The 18100-nt window shown below is 44.6% G+C and overlaps 1 protein-coding gene across 20 annotated transcripts in view; it reads left to right on the top strand.

Annotated features, from left to right (window-relative positions):
- camk2g2 (calcium/calmodulin-dependent protein kinase (CaM kinase) II gamma 2) overlaps positions 1-18100 on the top strand; it is a 76160-nt gene that overhangs the window by 807 nt on the left and 57253 nt on the right. For all 20 annotated transcript variants that reach the window (XM_018766263.2, XM_018766262.2, XM_018766261.2 and 17 more), the window contains exon 2: positions 831-925. In XM_018766263.2, coding sequence (XP_018621779.1) covers positions 831-925 — 95 coding nt within the window. The remainder of the gene's footprint in view (positions 1-830; positions 926-18100) is intronic.

The following is an 18100-nucleotide window of genomic DNA, read 5'->3' as shown; positions in this document are numbered from 1 at the left end:
ATAATAATGTCTAGAAAAAAGCAACTCCCTGTTTTCTGTGTGTGTGTGTCTCTTATAACTCTCGCTTTTGTATCGTGTGTGTGTGTGTGTGTGTGTCACTCATAACTCCCTGGTTATTTCATTTGTATGTCTATGTGCCTAAACTCGCTGGTTATCCTACTTTCCTGTGTGGGGGAACCAGGCCAGTGGTGTGTTTACTTTACATACATTGTGTTGTGTACTGAGTGCCACACAGTTAGGAGTTGCGTAATTATACTGCTGACACACACACACACACACACATACACACACTCAGTAGAATACACCTCATGTTTCCTGTGTAAAGATCATTTATTGTTACACGTTGGCGGCACATCCACGCTCACACTGCACCCATCCCTGTTGCACGCGTTACAGTAAAGGGGGATGGAAGGAAGGCTGTTTGACAGAATTTCTGTCGAGTTTGTGTGACTTCGAACAGCTCGCCGGTATCATCATGTATGTAGCGTGTACAGTAGGATCTGATCAAGATGTTAAGCACTTTATCAGAGGCTTCTTCTCTCGGTTCTTTCCATCACTGGTGCAGCAGTTACAAAGGGCCTCCTGTTCTCCTTGTTCCCTTCCGTGCCCCTTCCGACCCTTTCGTTCTGCTGCTTATGATACTTAGTTATTTTGAGCACATTTCAAACTAGGAATTATCTTGTCAAGTCTGTGCTCCTGTGAATACTGGCATATTTTTTTAGATTGATTTTTATCTTTGCGTATTTCAATTCTTTTTTTTTCTTTTCTGATGACAAACGTTGAAGGTCCGTGTTGTGTCACGGTTGCTTCTCGTTTTCTCTCAAAAACAGGGGCGCCTTCTCTGTAGTCCGCAGGTGTGTGAAGAAATCGACTGGCCAAGAATATGCTGCTAAGATTATCAACACAAAGAAACTTTCAGCCAGAGGTAAGTGTGTGGTATAGATGAATTTAAGTGTCACTGGACTGTATTAATTTGCTGAAACAGATATGGCACAAGCATCAAGGTGTTACCGCTGGCATAGTCTTTGAATCACATTTTCTCGAGTTTTTTTCCTGGATGGCATAGTAAAGTATTGCAGTGCTTTCTTGAGTCGAATATTGGCAGTGTGGAAAAAGACAGATTAGGGAGTGAACCAATTATTGTTGCAGAGAGCTTTGTGTTTTGGTTTTTTCAAGTCGTTTCTATTGTCATTCCTCTATACAGCTTGTGTGCAGTGGAACGAAATGTCGTTTCTTCGGAGACCACGGTGCAACACGGAACATAGCACAGGACAATAAATAAATACGCAGGACAGTTCGTGGACGTGGGTATGGCTGCGAGCTGTAGGCAGTTGTGGTGTGGCGTAGTGCTGAGTTAATTGTTCGACGGAGCCAGGTGAGCGTTGGGAGGCAGCTGGGTGTCGAGTAGTCTGACTGCCTCGGGGAAGAAACTGTTGCGGAGTCTGCTGGTGGTGGTGCGGATGCTCCTGTACCTCCTGCCAGATGGCAACAGGGCGAACAGTCCATGAGGGGGGTGAGAAGGTTCGTCCACGATGCTGGTGGCCTTGCGGATGCAGCGGTTTTTGTATGTGGAGTCGATGGCGGGAAGAGGAACTCCCACTCGCTGTAGGGTCTTGCGGTTGGAGACCGTGTGGTTCCTGTACCACACGGTGAGAGCTGGTCAAGACGCTCTCTGTCGTCCCACTGTAGAAAGTAGTGAGGATGGGAGGGGTGAGTTTGGCTCTCTTCAGCCTCTTTTCTTTTTTTTTCTTCTTTTTTTTTTTTTTTTGTGTTATGGTGGCTTGGCCTAAAATGATGTATTCCCACACAGCATCCAGTTTGCATCTTTGCAGTCTTTTACACAGGGCTCTGTTCCTGCTGCACACCTCCCTCCGCCAAGCTGATTGTTTACCCTCTGAAGGAATGAAACTCTGATCAAGTGTTTTGTGTTCCCACCAATATATGTGCTGTGTCATGATAAGGAAACGGAGAAGTGTTTTTCTACCTGTGCATTTTCACCTTATTTCTGTGTTTAGCATCTCATTTTAACTGACCACAATTTAAACTGTAATCTGTGTTCTGCAGCATATGTTTAGGCCTACAGTTAATCTCAGCACCAATAAGTTAATGCACTGTATCATTGGTTTTTTGACTGGAAATCGTGTTAGATTTCCACACTACTTACCTTCATGTTTATATTTTGAATTAACATAATATTCATGATTTGGCTTAGGGAAAACTACTTGTTTGAGCCTCATTTGGTCCTCTGGTCACTGTGGGCTGCTGTATAACGTGATTCCCCCCCCGAGTGGTGATGCTGTCATCTCTGCCCTCTAAACAAGGTCCAATGACTATAGTGCTTGTTTACACTTTACCCGTGTCCACAAGGTCCAATGTAAGCACTCACTTTTCTTACTGTAGTGTGTTCTCCCAAGCAACAGAGTGTGTCTGGATGTGGTCTTGCTGCAGCATTACTCCCTTTTTATGGTGTGAGTTGTATTAGAAAAGAGTTTGAGAAGAGTGAAGTGGAACTACTGTAGCACGGTGAATTGTGAGGGGGTACCTGGGGTGAAACTGGCTTCTCAAACTGTGTGTCAAGAGGAATGTGGTGGTATTGTATGCTTTCTGGAGCACCGTCGCTTGAGAAACATTGAAACCAGTACTGCTGTGCACGGATGTTGTGCTGTCTTCCGATCTTGCATAGGAAACTTGCAGTAAACTGGTAGCTCAAATATATTTCCAGACATATTGTCTTATCCTCTGGCCTGTACCATACCATACCATCCTCCCCCCTGCCCGTGTCTCTGGAGGCAGAGTGAATGCATTCGGTCCTGGGGATGCACCTCCATGTCAGTATCGCGCAGCCTAATTGAATGCGGCAGAGCAGAGATATGTGAGCTGCAGCTGCCCTGGAAAACAAAAAGTGCAGGATCTGTTTCTCGAAAGCGGACACTACGTGTACCGTTCCATGGCCATGGAGCGGGGGGTTTTATTTGCCCGTGATTTAGCCTGATACTGAGGTGGAGGTTAAGCTGGCCTTTATTTACTGCTTCAGCCCGTGTTCCTGTTTTCACTGGAAATTCGTTTTCCTCAGGCACCTGTAGTAATTTATAGCTGTTTGGTTTGTAGGCAGTGTAGGTTAAATGCCATGTGTCAGGCGGTTTAGTAAGTTGGGATAGTGTTTAAGTGTAAAATTTAGTCATGATCTGTACTTGTATACACAATTGACCTGAACATCCTACTGCAACAGAAACCCATGTATACTGGCTGGGCATTTCCATGTGAAATAATTGCTGAGTCAGAGTTAGTGTTTCTCTACTCACTGTCAAACCTAGGGGTTTAGGGAAACATCCAGATTTTTACATATATGGCAAATTTGTCATAAGAAACTGCGGACATTCAGAACGGATGAGAAAACCTTACTGTGTCTCTAATGGAGCTGTTTTCCTCACTCTGTTTATTCATTGGAAGAAAACCTGAATAGTTACAGACATCTTAATAGAAAATTGTTTACCTTTTATTGACTGTGGTTTGCCATCATTGTGCTGAAGCCACCTTTAGACACTTAACAATTATGCAACCAACTCCAAATACATTTACTCTGTACTTAGAATGTCTGTTGAGCTGTAAGTTAGTAGCTGATGTGCAGTTTGGTGCCAACTCCTTTAGCAGTGTGCTCTTTTTGTTTTTGTTGCCGAACCACTGCTTGGTGTGTAATAAGTGAGGAAATTTGAATTGAGCCAGCATAATGACAGTTGGAAATTGGTCTTAAGGTATTTCTACAAAATGAGGTTGAAATGTAAATATTTATTTGGTTCATACATGTTGAGAAATATGCAATGTGTACAGCACTATAAAGTGCTAGTTATATAGTTGTGTTCAATAACTTGACAATCTGTTCGATTTTTACTTCCCATAAACTTGTGCTTCTTAAGATTTTTAATATTTATGTATGTAACCCAAGTAATTTTCTGCCTGAGAATATGATGAGCAGAGTGGTGTCTTCAGATCTCAATGCGTTTGACAGTGATTGTAAGCTGTCATTCAATGGCTTTTGTAATTTCAGACTGATAGTAAGTAGAGTCCTGATTGAAGGACTTTCTTTTTAAAGAGCATTGAGGATTTGGGTGCAACATGTCCTACCTGTAAAGTCTACTAATATGGCTGGAAAGTGAATAAATTAAACATTATAAACTATTATTTAGATGATATGTGAATGGATGTGTGTTCCTTTATCCTATTGTATAGGGCATTTTTCAGACTTTGATAACGGTTTCGTTGTGTAACACATCTTTTCATGATCTGTTTTTTGATAAATTTATAAAATTTTTCAAATGGCAGTTTCACAGTCAGATGTCAACCCCGTTGTCTTTTAAAAAAAAAAAAAAAAAAAAAAAAAGTATAATAATCATTAGCTTAAAGTCCTTTTCATAAACAGGCTGAACAAAATAGCTGCTGTGTAGATAATGTGTGTGAAAAACAAACATCTTTAATTTTGTCAGCTCTGTCTGACATTCCTTCAGATGAAAAGTTATTGCTGTGGATTCTGAACATCGTGATGTGGAAGTAGAATTTTTATCTCTCAGTAGTCCAAATGCCCATTTTTAACCAAGACGTGGCAAAGATGCATCTTTCTGTCCACTTGTGAGTTTGGTATCCTGTCGTTCTTCCATTTGTATAAGCAGAACAATAGAAATTTACAAAATTTCTCTCGATGTTATGGGTTTTATTGATGGGGAATGTCAGTTGTCTGCTACCCAGTAAATATAAAAGAACTGTATGTCATGTGGCGGTGAAGGCAAATGTATATGTATTCAGAAACAAATGCAGGAAAGGGATTTTAAGAAATTATTTAAAACGGGAGATTATTCCTTTATTAAATCTGATAGCGAAGATCCTAGTCTCTCAAAACATGTAGTAAAATGTTGCTTAAACCAAAAAAATCCAAATTAAGAAACAAAATCTTCTTTTGCCCCAGATGTCAAGAATGCCTGATCTTTAATCTGGTAAATATTTAGTGTCCTCTTCTAAAACGGAGAGGAATTGGTTTGCCGTCCTGCATGGCTTTGGATAGTTGACATTCGGGCCAAAAGCCATAGGCTGATGCGACCGTCAGTGGAGATGTTGTCCCACCCATTGCTCCCTCACAGGAACAAGGGGCTTTTGTGACTGTCAAAAACGAGAAGCTAATGGAGATTACTAAGAATTGAAAGTAGAATGATGGCCATTGAATATATCACATGATTTTTTTTTTTTTTTTTTTTTTATTAAGTGATCAGTTTTTAGGCATCTATAAAAAGCCACCATTGTTATTCCCCCCCATTAGCCACCATACTTCTGCTCTCTTTTCAGAGAGTGAAGAGGTCCTTGTATGTGTCGGGTCCTGCAGCGTTAGATCTGTTTCACACTGACTGGCTCAAGCGATGGATTAATAGATACAAGAGTATGTCTCTCTGTTCATCTAGTCTTTTTCTAGGAGGTTTTAGGTCACCGTCTTGCACAGCATGCCTCTGGCTGGGGCCATATTGTTTGTCTGCTGGCTGTGGCAGTATTGGGTCATTTTCAGGTACTCACGAGCAGCTTGTGTGTGTGTTATATAAAAACACATAACTAGGCCACACGGGGGGCGCGGTGGCGCAGTGGGTTGGACCGGGTCCTGCTCTCCGGTGGATCTGGGGTTTGAGTCCCGCTTGGGGTGCCTTGCGATGGACTGGCATCCTGTCCTGGGTGTGCCCCCTCCAGCCTTTCGCCCTGTGTTGCCGGGTTAGGCTCTGGCTCCCTGCGACCCCGTATGAGACAGGCGATTTCAGATGGTGTGTGTGTGTGTGTGTGTGTGTGTGTGTGTGTGGGCCATACAGCTGTCTTGCGGACAGAGAAAGCATTTTTGAAATGTTGAGAAACTGTGTATATGTGATGTCGCGTGTCAGGCTAGAACTGCAAAGCACTTATTCTTCTGTTTTCAAGACTGGCCTCTGAATTATAGCAACTCTGCTCTTCTGATGGTCCCTATGGATGGCCAGTAAACAAAGAATTTATTTACAAAAAATCTACGAAAACCAGCAGGTAATTAGATCTGCACAGTTTGGAGGCTTTGGCAGAGTTCCTTCAAGTAACCAGGCAACTGTTTTATTGAAACTATTCATCATTGGCTGGTGCTGCATTTAAAAAAAAAAAAAAAAAAAAAAACAGCAGTGCTATTCATTTTGGGCAGAACAAGAAAGAGCCCATTTCACGTAATCTGCTCAAGACCATCACCCTAATAGGCACTAGGGACCAATACTGGTTTACAAATACAGGATTCCATCTTATTTTTTTTACATTCTAGATTGTATAGGTGCAGAATACATGCAGTTTTCTTGTAACCAGGACAGACTGAGACTTATTGTATTTAGTTGTTACTGAAGGTTCTCAAAAATGCTGGGTTTACATTGCATTTATTTATTTAGCAGATGCTTTTCTCCAAAGCTACTTCCAGTGAACTCTATGTAGTGTTATCAGCCCTTACACCTTATTCACTAAGGTGACTTACATTGCTAGATAAACTACTTACACTGGGTCACTCATCCATACATTAGTGGAACACACACGCTCTCTCTGTCACTCGCACACTATGGGGGGAACCTGAACAGCATGTCTTTGGACTGTGGGAGGAAACCGGAACACCCAGAAGAAACCCATGCAGGCATAGAGAGAACATGTAAACTCCACACAGACTGAGTGGCGATCGAACCCACATCCTCTCGCGCCACCCAGGCACTGTGAAACAACAGCGCTACTTGCTGTGCTGCCGTGCCGCCCCTCGTTGCACTTGGGCTGCGCGGTCTGAGACCTGCTTGTGTTTAATTAAGATGCTGCTTCAACTGCGTGGAGGATCGCCCATAAATGGTTGAGGCACTAGACAGCCTGTCACCATACTGACACTATAAAATGCGGTATTGTGCCAAGCCAAACAAAACCCCCATACCATTCTGTTTGTCCAGCCTGCACAGTTTCCTGCATGTGCTGTGCCAGGTGGGATTTGGCCCTTGCTAATTGACTTCTTGATTGGCTGAAGCTCATTGTTGGTCCCTGGTTCTGGAGTGAATCCCTGGCGTACAGTTGCTTTTAGGTGTCAGGAATAGAGAAATGTCCAGTATTTCATCTGGTGTGAGGCATCATCGTTTCTTAGATACAGCCCTGGTCTCCTGGCTTAGTCTCTCTGTTGCTTCTGCTTTCTCCATAGTGTCCCAGGGGATAGCAGAGCACATAAGCCTCCACCGTTATGCATGTCATCATGGGCTGGCAAACTGGTGATCCCCCAGTGGCTTCCTCCAGTTCATATAATCATTCGTATTTGTTTTTAGATCATGCCCCACTCTTATATGTTGCTCCCTGCTGTAGGGTCGCTGACCGAGTAGAACTCGGACAAGGTTTAGAATGGGACATTTTGTCACTTCCCACAGAGCCCCAGAATTAGAACTGATTATCGTACATGAAGTGAGGAATATGGACTCCATCCCTCAGTTGCGGGCTGTGTTTATGAGTAGAGCAAACTTGCCCGTTGTGGCTTCATATCGCAAAAGGTCCAGAAGCCACTTTTGTCCTTCTCTCTTAAATGTTTTGAGTCATGTTGGCACTTTCAATAAAGGTCATGCTCAGTGTTTTTTGTGTCCTCAACATTTTCTCAGACTATGCCTACAGTTTGACCCAACGCTGTGAGCAGCCTGGCCCGGTGCCTGGTTTTACTGGTTGCTGCAGGCTCCTCTGGCGCAGCAGAACTCGACACATGCAACTCGCCACGCTGCTGGACTGAGCACGCAGCCACATTGCTGAATAATTGACATCAACTGGCTACGGTGCCATACATGTGGGTGGGGTGCTCCTGGCACCCTCCTCCTCCAATCACTGGGTGGTATCATCTGTGCTGTGCTCTTCAGCAGGGGCTTGCTCCCTGCTTATTGGAGGCTTGTCACCGGGTACCTGACAACGCCCCATTCGATGTGATGAATGTTTAATTGGACAAATGTGTGCTGTAAATTTTTAATGAGGCAGTCAGTGGTGATGTTGGAGATGCCTCTGTGTGCCTCCTCCTGCTCAAAGTACACTTCATCCCCAAGAGAAGCAGCCCACTCACTGTTTTACATCCCTAGGGGATGAAGCTTCCTCAGCTGCTGTGGTTTTAATTTGAGTGCCCTGGGTCCTTGTTTGGGCTGTGAACACATAGAGGCGACTCAAGAACTAGCTCATGCCTGCATGTAATGGATGTAATTCTATGATTCATTCACCATCAGTGGCCCCTTGCCTTGATCTGGTCATCTGTCAGGGTCCTGTCCTTCCTTTTGTCATTTGCACTTTCATGGGAAGTATCATTATGGGTCGCATAGGTCACTGAATTGGTCAGTGTTTCTCCTTTTTCCTGACTGTTGTTACACCCTGTGTTTATGTTTTGATAAAGTGAACTGAAGATGTTTTGCTGTAAAGCAAGCAATGGAGGAGGAAAAATTTCACAGTTTTATGTGAACAAGTGTGTTGTTGATGAAAGTTTTGTCTTTTAATGTGTTTAGTCAGTCTCAGCCTACAGGTTTTGAAACAGACAAAATGGGAGGTAGGGACTAAATGCAAGCTAAGGAGTTTCTGTGATAAATAAGAGAATCAAAGCTAACGTCCTTCAAGAATCTGGCACTTTTTGAAACGCTGTCTACACTAGAACATTTTGATTGTAACGATGAGCTGCTTTCTCTCAGCAAACATCAGTGATTTAATCCTGCCTTCCTTAGCTCTAGACCAGGAGCAGTTGGCCTAAAACTTGTAGAAAACTTCTTGCACAAGAAGGCAGCTGCTCCTTTCACCCATTGACAAACTCATGAACATTCTCCACCGCTCACTGATTTTTGGGGCTCGTGTCAAACAATTGGTTGTAATTTCTAAAGTGAAATCAACTTGTTGCTACTGTAAAGATATTGGCCACTGCCCCTTGGGAACTGTAGCTTTTAAGTCATCAGTGGCCATTTCCTTAATGGCTGTTTCTTTGGCAGTGCCTGCTGGAACAAAGTAGGAACATAGTCTCCCCCCCCCTTCCCATTTTACCTTGAAGCTCATTACTACAATGCTTGTTTGTTTTCAATGTGTTACTGTACAGGTTTCACTGAGAGAATAGTTAGTGTTCAAAATGTCATCTTACGGATTTCCTTCCTTCCTGTTTGCATGTGAATCTCTGCTCTGAGAATGAGGATAATGCTGTCTTCAGATATGTGTTTCTGTGAGCTGTGGTACCCTTACTGCAGACTTTTAGTTTCCATTATCTTATGTGCGGGCCTCTCCTTTCAGTACATTGAGATACAGTAGATGTGGTGAGCGTTGTAGAGCCATACAGTGAGTCCATTGGACTGTCTAGTTTTGGCATCTGAACAGGTTCTCATTATGCCTGCTGTGGTTGACTGAATTCCTGTATGGTGGTTAAGTCTTACCTCAAGCATAACTGTCATTGATAAACAATTTATACTATAATAACACAGACAGCTGGGGTACAAGGTATTTATAAATTATTTGACATGGTTGTGTGGTCTTGCATATGATAACATCGTAGGTTGTTGAGTGTAGTCCACAGCAGAGCTGGCTGTGGGCTTTGTGTCCTGGAGCAGATTGCATCTCGCTGTATGATTGGCATAACAATGAGTGAACAGGCACACTCACTCCATCAATGTAGCAAAGCTCAGAGAAGAAATTGTCCTAATTTAAGGGTGTGCAACTCATAAACTGCAAAGCTGCAGTCCATTCTACCTTTCATTTGTTTAAACCACTGCTCGAGCCACATTCCAGGGCCTTTTACATGTGACCTTGTGTTACCTGCTTCCAGATTTTCTGGTGGAGTCTGGGCATCAACCACCTAATCAGTTTCAATAAGTGATATTAGATGTCTGTTCACCCAGGTACATGTGGTTTGGAATGATATTTTAGAAGAACTGTGCTGAGACCGGGTTTAAGACCACGACTGGGACCAGTGTCTCCTGTTGTTGTTGTTAAGCCTTCTGAACCCCTCTCTAGGGTCTCCCTTGGTATTGTGTTGAATAAAAAAGTGAGAGTAGGTGCAAGTGCCTATTTCTGCAGGTGCCGAATAGAGCAACAGAGGACAGGACACGCATGACAAAATGCGATACAGGAAGCTGCTACGTTCCGTTAGGTCACATTGAAATTCGATGTGATTTGTGACCTTGCCTCATGCCAATCACTCGTCTCCCTGAACAAAGAACAGTGGTCATGTTTCAGATCCTCGCTGCGTGTCTGCAAATACAAGGAACGGTGAGGGAAGCTCTTAGCTGCTCAGGTGAAACAAAGCTACTGAAATTCAGCAAATGAAGCCTCATCTGAGTTATTGCCTCACTGATGAGTGACAGGACAGGGTTATAAGCTTCATGTAACCATGGTTACTGTGTTCTCAGCTGTGTGCATTTGTTTAAAAAAAAAAAAAAAAAAGGGGGGGGGAGGGGTTTGTAGGACCCCCCCCCACCCATACTCAGCTATTTGGACTGGTACCAATCTGATGTGTAACAGCACAGATTGAGGAGCTACACTTTACTGAGCATGAAGCTGGGCCTTAGGGTGAGGGTATGTGTTCCTGTTTCCCAGCTGGGTGGCATGGGCTGGGGCAGCCGTGTCAGTCTGACTGGTCTTGAACCTGGGCTGCTAACCTCACAGTTGAGCAGAGCCTGCTGTGTTTCAGACATGCAACAGCTTAATCCCCCATTGATTACACGGGAGGCGTAGGGACATGCTCAGTCAAAATCTGCCCCGAAAGGAAATTCAGTAAGCACTGTGTGCATTTGCACACACTGATTTTAGGAAACTTGAATTTATTGTAACATTTATGAATATAATTAGCTGTTAACAAATTGTGTATGTACTGTATACCCTTTTCGTAATGCTTGAACAGTTATTCGCGTTGATAAATTTGTTCTAATATAGCAGCTTGAGTAGCAAAAGAGATTGTGTCCCAAACTGGTGGAGTGTTTGGTAAGAAGTGTGCTGAGTTGCTTTGCCTGAAGGCATGAGGTGCACAGAGCTTCTGTAATCGCTGGGTCTGTGGGTTTGAGCTCTGCTTCCTCTGTCGGGTTGGATGGCAACGTATTCCAGCTCTCCAGCCAGCACTCTAACGAAATGCATCAATCTCATTAACCTGGAGCTTTTTAATTAGAAAAAAACAAATTGCTATGCTTGCTAAAGTTCCTGAAACTGGTTCAGGAAAAAGGTTATGTAAAGAGAACCTGCTGAGGTTCTGTTCTGAGCTTCAACACTGAGTGCTTCAAAGTTGTTGCAAGAAGAGCCGTATCAGCTGTGAAGCAGTAGTGTCACTGCCCTTTTTTGTAAAATGTTATCTCACAGACACACAACACACCACATGCGCGTGACTACATACACACACACTCTCCACACACCCTGTCCTCGAGCACCTTGTCCTTGTGAGTAAATATTGAACCAGCACTGGTAATATTTGTTGTACTTCATGGCTGCTGTCCTCTCCAGGAGAAGGAAGTAAAAGACTTTCCCAGGAGGATGTGTTATTTCATTCCTGCTGTTAAAGAGTAATGTAAACACAGTGTTAGACAGGGCAAATGCTCGGCCCTTCCATGGCAAGGTTAGCAAAGACAGCAGACCAGAAAGTGGCAGATGTCACCCATCACACATGGCAAAGCCTTCCTGAACCACAACCCATTTCATAACCCTTTGAGCTTCAAGTTCGGTACTTGAACCAGTGTACTGGTTTTGAGAGGAGGTAAAACCATTAATTTATAGCGGAAGATCGTGGGGTCATGGACATCAGGGGAGTTCGGGATCAGTTTGCTTTATTGGTTGTAGCTCATCCACTTGCTGCCACTAACTTTCCCAGAGCTTGAGTAATGAAGGTCAGGGTGCAGGCTATGTGTAGAGCTCCACACTTTTCCTTACAAGTGGCAAAGTGCCACTGAATCAACGGAACAAATTAAATCATTGTCACATAGCTCCCTGGATACCAACATGAAGTTGCTTTTGCTATGGTTTAGCTGTAAGTCTTGGTTGCTAAATAAATCCGTTGATCTGCGCTGGGTGAATGTGGCTGCGCTAGGCCATGATGACTGGTGCCATTCTGTGAAGACTGTGGTTGTTGGCAAAGAGGGCTGGCTGTGTGATTGCATGCTCAGTTGCACAGGTATGATCAGAAACCTGGTCATGGCCCACTGACCTTTCACTGCAGTCAGCTTGATCATAATGGGAACAGTTAGAAGCCTGCATGGTGTCACGTGAGCCTCAGGTATTTGAGGAGCCCCACCCTGCTCAAATGGAGTTGTGTAATCCTCTCCCTGGCCACACCCCTGACACAGGCTGACCTTTGACCTTGCTTCAGTGGACATAGTGCACCTGTCTCACTAAGTGGATCGAGACAGTTCCCCACAGTCTCCACTCCACACCTGATCAGGTTTTCACTGAAAACAAAGAAACAAAAATAGTGGTGGGTTTCAAGGATAACCTAGTTGAAATTAACATTGGGACAACTTTGCCTCTCAAGAATTGATAATGAAGGACTCTCCGAATTGAATATTCATAAGGGGGTTTTTTTTTTTTTTTTCCCCTCCTCTAGAATTTTCTCAGATGTCTGGTTCCTGCTGTGCTGGGACTCCCCCCCACACACACACACACACACACACGATTCTATTCTCGAGCAAAACATTAGTTACCTGGCAGCCTAGTGACATTCTGCATGTCATGCTACAGGCCTCTCGCCTGACCTCTGACTTTAAGCCTTTACTCAGTCTTGACAAATATGCATGTGTTGAAGATGCATTTTGATAAATGTAGAGCCTTTTATGAAGACATCATTTAAAAACTTGTTGACTGGACAACAAGGAAAATGTGTTTGAAACATACAGGGAATCTGTTATTTTTTTCATCCAGATTTGTTTTGTGTGGTATTTGCTTTTATTTGTTGCCACCCACCCATGATCAGTGGAATGATCAGTTTTGGGCAGCTGTACCTGGGGCCCACAGTATGCAGTGTAATTGCTATTATCCTTAGCTATCACCAACTTGACCTGTTTCCCAGGTACCCATCTGACAGTTTGCACCCACAGAGCTGTTTGGGTCACTTTGTAGGGGGGGAAAGAGCAGGGTGGTCTTTGTGGTACACATAAGCACCAAGTGGCTGTAGGCTGGAAGAAACCTTTTTTTTATATTTCTACGTTTATCATGTTATAATGGGTAGATTTCTGACATTAAAATGAAAGGTAAGTTCTTACACGAAGCAGGACACTTTTTCAGAGAAAGCAAAAAGTGAAATCATTTTATTTTTTGCCAGATAGTTTATTTAGGGACCTTTATGGAGATTTTCTATTATACTTTACTCATTCTTACTGCTGGGACTGAACAGGAGAAAGTTTTTTTTTTTTTTTTTTTTTTTTTTTTTTTTAACCTGTGCATTCTGTGGCCTTCCTCATGGTCAGTGTCATAGTTTTTGTGTGTGTGCACATGTGCACATGCACACACATTTGTCCTTCTGTCTGGGTGTACATATATCTGAATTGCATCATATGACTATGTTTTTGTTGTTTCATTCCCTTCACTTTCCTCCATTATAGTACCTTTACATCTACCATTTGCTCAGAACATAAGTTAGCTTGCCCCTTGGGCTAACCTTGACTTGCAGAAAGATTGAAGGAAAGAAGCTTCACACCTCCATGTGCAGAGGAAAGCTCATTGATGTGGCCTGGAAGTACCTGCTTCGCCACTGCTGTGAGTTTTTGTCCGGTGATGGAATAGGAATATGCAGCTACAGTCTGCTTCTTTGGCTTGTTCACAGTGGGAAACGTAGGGAATGCAGTGAAACCATGACAAAGGTGGTGGGCAATGGAGCCGATAGTGTTCCAGCACAGAGAAAGGAAGACGTGTCCATGCGATACCGACTTTCTCCCCAGGGGTTCATCTGAGCTGGCTGCTGAAGGACAGTAGTGAACACGACGCTTATGCTATGACTGAGTTGTGTTTGTATTTGCTCTACATGCCATAATAGTTTGCATTCAGACACTTCAGGTACTGAGTATGCATTCTCTCACTTTGCGGAGAGAGGGATGAGATGGAAACACTGTTGGGTGGGGTGCCATTCTCAAGCAGCAGAGCGAGGTGTCTGGCACAAGTGAGATAGAGTATCACAGAGCTGGCATCGAGCCCTGCAGGGACCTGCAGTCTGGCCACTTTGTGCACTGTGTTTGTGTATTGTTTGAGGCCTCAGAATGTGGCTCCTGTCATTCGTTCTCCCTCCCACACCGATGACTTGGCTAACACTGTTTGCAGTGGAGTTTGGACGCCCACGGAGCCAGTTGCTGGGTGCCAGACTCCTTCCTCTTATGCTCCCGTTTCTGTTTGGCTGTTAGGCCACTAGCTGTTCTGTTCACTGTTTGGTGTTAGGCATCTTTGGTGTGCTAATTTTCTTGGTCCCTGACAGCTGGTGTTACCCCACCACAGTCCCCCTGGCACTGTGAAAAGAGTCGGCGACAGAGCCGCTGCAGAGAGAAGGGTCACCTTCCTGTGTGAGGCCGGACACCACTCGTGTTTGGTGCTTGGAGTGAGTGCCATAGTCTTTGTCCAGTGTGATGTGCTTTAGAGCAAATTATCAACGTACCCAATTACCCGAACGTGTCAGAAGCCCGAGAGCCCGGTCACTGAAACTTTGGCCCTGCTGGATGAGCAGCTGTCGTGGTGGTATTTGCTGAGAGGCAGGCACAGCATGACAGGCGAGAGTTTGAACCCTGAGTTAAGAGTGATGGACTGACGATGCACAAGTTGTGAAGTGACTTGCTGAAGTTGAGGGCTTTTATATGAGCCTCCTTGTTCTTGCTTACAGTCACCAAGGTTCCCTCCAAATATATCCACCCATGTCCCAAGAGGACTCCCTACCCTTCCTGGGCTAATTTTAGGCCCCCTCCTTGCGTGGCCACTGCATCGGTTCACATCAGACTGGAAATGTCACGCAGGCTGGCCGTCAGCGCGGTCCCCAGAGATGGATGGGCAGTACAGAGAGGGGCCTGCTATCTGTACATTGCCAGTCTCCTGTCTGTTAACTGTTAATCCTCTCTTTGGCATTTTCCTTTTGCTTGGTTCAGTGTTTCTCAATCATGCTTTCTGCTTTTGCTAATCTGTGTCAGTCCCCTCCTTCCTTATTCACCCTCTCTCCTCTCAGCTCACCCCCAGGCCGGTGCATTGAGGTTGCGTGTGACAGGCCCGCTGTGTGCTAACCACTGAGTCATGGTTTACCACACATTTACCACTTAGCAGATGGTGCTGTGCCCTGACTGAAGGTTCATTAGTCAAGATGGAGTAACAAAGTGATCAGCCCTGAGAGAGCCTCGCATGGCTCATGAACAGGCCACTGAAATGGTGACTGAGGTGTGAAAGTAGGAAATGACATAGTAACAGTCTGTATGAGCAGCTTGTGGTGTGAATGCTCTCACTATGTACTCATTCCTGTTCCTTTTCAGAAGTCTGCAGTGAGTGTGAACAACATCGTGAGAGAGAGACACAATCAGATGTCTGCCTCTAGTGCAGTACTTCTGCACATGTGCATTATCTACATATGTCTATACTTAGCTCAAAATGTATTTTCTTGGCCATATTTGACTATATTTTGACTGCTGTTGTCCATCCCTCCAAACTTTGCTGAAAAAGTTTGGCATGCAAGACCCCTTGGGCTGTGTTGCACCTCTGAGCATTGCGTGCGTGCACACTTGTACGAAGCTGTCACTTCACTGCTGAGCTCCCATTCGGTAGTGTACCTCCGTGTTCCTGGTGTGCCTCCTGTAATTCCCAAAGCACTAATAAAGGTACTAGGCTATATCAGCTGACATTGGTTTTGTTTTAAAACAGTTTTCTGTTAAACCTTCTCTTTCATGTGCTGTCCCTGCAGCTGGTTTGTACCTTCCTCATCTGTAAGACCCTTTGACAGTAGTCTGCTGTGCTGTGACATGGGTTCATGGTTCTGCTGCCCTGCAGGAAATGCTCCTGCCACCCGCAATGGCTGAATCAGTTTTCTGTGTCCTCCCTTTGGATCCCAAGGTTGACACTGGTCCTTCATTATGGGCTGAAATGTAGTACGATGAAACTGGTAAGTTGCGGACACCACAGACAAATTGGACAAAGCCAATGCTGAAGTCCTCTGTTAGTATTAACTACATGAATTTTGTGTTGTCATTGTAACAGCTGCATGAATAAGAAAATGGCCATTGTAGAAGTTAATTAAATACCATGGGGGAGTTTGTATGGCTCTCCCGTTAGATGTGTCATCCAAGACATAAGAAGGATCATGCGACAATGACGCAAGAATGTCGAGCAGAATCCCTTTCCTTCAGTGAACACATCTCAGGATTACTTGTTATCCCCTGTCCCCACTGTTAGGGCTTCTGTTGAGACCACCCTGTGCTGTCAGAAGCTGAAGGTCTGAATCAGCATTTTTAATTATTTAAAAAAGAAAATCTCTTCTAGGATGTAAGCCCTGTTTAACTTTTATACTCCGAATGTCTGAAGACACTTTGTGTGGCAGGCACTTTCCAGGTTCTCCATGCTTCTTCGGTGTGAGGTCTTGAAATATTTGAGAGAGATGTGATGGAAGCTTTTGTGTGGGGAGGAAAGGTACTCGCTAAAACAGTGATTCAGTGTTTGTGATAGCAGTGGAGCTTGAAGAAAACAACCCCAAACTGTAAGGGTTTAGACTGACAAGTTCTCTTCTAAGAGTGATACTGTCATGGGTTTATATGCTAAACTGTGTGAACCGCAATCTAATTTACTTCTTGAGAAGGGACTTTGACATATTTTTCATACCCATATTTTATGGTTTTAAGAAGCTTGGAAAGCTGTAGTCACTGAGAACTTCTGGCTGTTCCTCTCAGTCTCAGAAAGCAGTATCTCTTTCCTGGAGCTTAGCTGTGCTGTAAGCTAATTATGTGTTGGTGGCTGAGAAGTAGACCAGAGCTAACTGAACCCAGGTGGGCCCTGGTGCTCAGTCTCGGGTGGACCCTGGGCAGACATGCTAAATGACAAGCAGTAGGAGTTGATCTAGTTTATTTCACTTTTGGACCAGAACAAAGGAATTGCTGAAGACTGTCAGTAGAAGGGAGGGAGGAATGATGTAGCAAGCAGACGGTAATGAAGATTTATTAGTATGGAGGGTGTACTAAAGACATACGCAGACCCTGCGTCCAGGGCGAACTAGATAGATGCCTGCTGACAGTCTTGGAGACCTGCTGGTCGAGGGAATTATGCAGGGATGATACAGTGAGAGAAGACCGTGTGAGAGACCAGCTAGATGAGCTAGTGGAGGGCGTGGGTGTGAACTATTGACTTGCTTGAAAACGCCTACAGTTCAGAGCGCTCTCCGGCTATCGCTCGTGCAAGAAAGGAGGACGAGGAGTAATGCGGAGAGGACAGTGCTCTGAATTTCCCCCCCACACGATTATGATGGCATAAGCTCTTTAAATACTGACCTTCAGAGGAGAGTGGGGGTGACGTGATCTGATGAGATGATCGTACAGACAGCTGGGGTGGGTGGGTGTGGGAGTGGAGGGTAGCACAGGCAGGCCTGTGGGGAGTGGATGTATACTAGAGCCCAAAATGGATCACAGCAGGCTTGGGGGCAGGCTTCTACTGGGGTAGACGAGCAGGATCTCTACACCCAGGTGCTGAAAGTTCCAGTTGGACTGATGTGAGGTGGGGGACACCTCTTCTACACCTGTGGAGTTTGTGTAGTAGACCTCATGGTCTACCTTTTTAGGCTGAGAAAGTGCTTTTCAGTTGAATCTTCTCTTATGTATGGGTGTGCAGCAGATGCATGCGTTCATTGCGCAATTAACAATGGCAGCCTCGACATTTTGTACCCCATCTTGCGTGAGACAGTGGTGATTTGGGGGAGTTTCTGTGTTTGCTTGCTCTAACTTCTCTCTCACACCTCGTCTCTTGCTGGCCCTTCATCCAGCCCACTCCTAGGGGCCAGAGAAGCCATCCGTGGGTAGCTCAACCTCATCTGCAAGTTGCGGAGGTGGAGGGGGTGGAAACTGTTCCTGGCACGGAGTGTTTCAGCATGAGGAGCGTCTGGGAGAGTAAGGCAGTAAACACACCATGGCGTTAA

This window comes from Scleropages formosus, chromosome 8 (genome assembly GCF_900964775.1).
Source record: "Scleropages formosus chromosome 8, fSclFor1.1, whole genome shotgun sequence".
Classification (NCBI taxonomy): domain Eukaryota; kingdom Metazoa; phylum Chordata; class Actinopteri; order Osteoglossiformes; family Osteoglossidae; genus Scleropages; species Scleropages formosus.
Note: the sequence above shows the minus strand (reverse complement) of the source record. Positions and strands in the feature narration are given on the sequence as shown.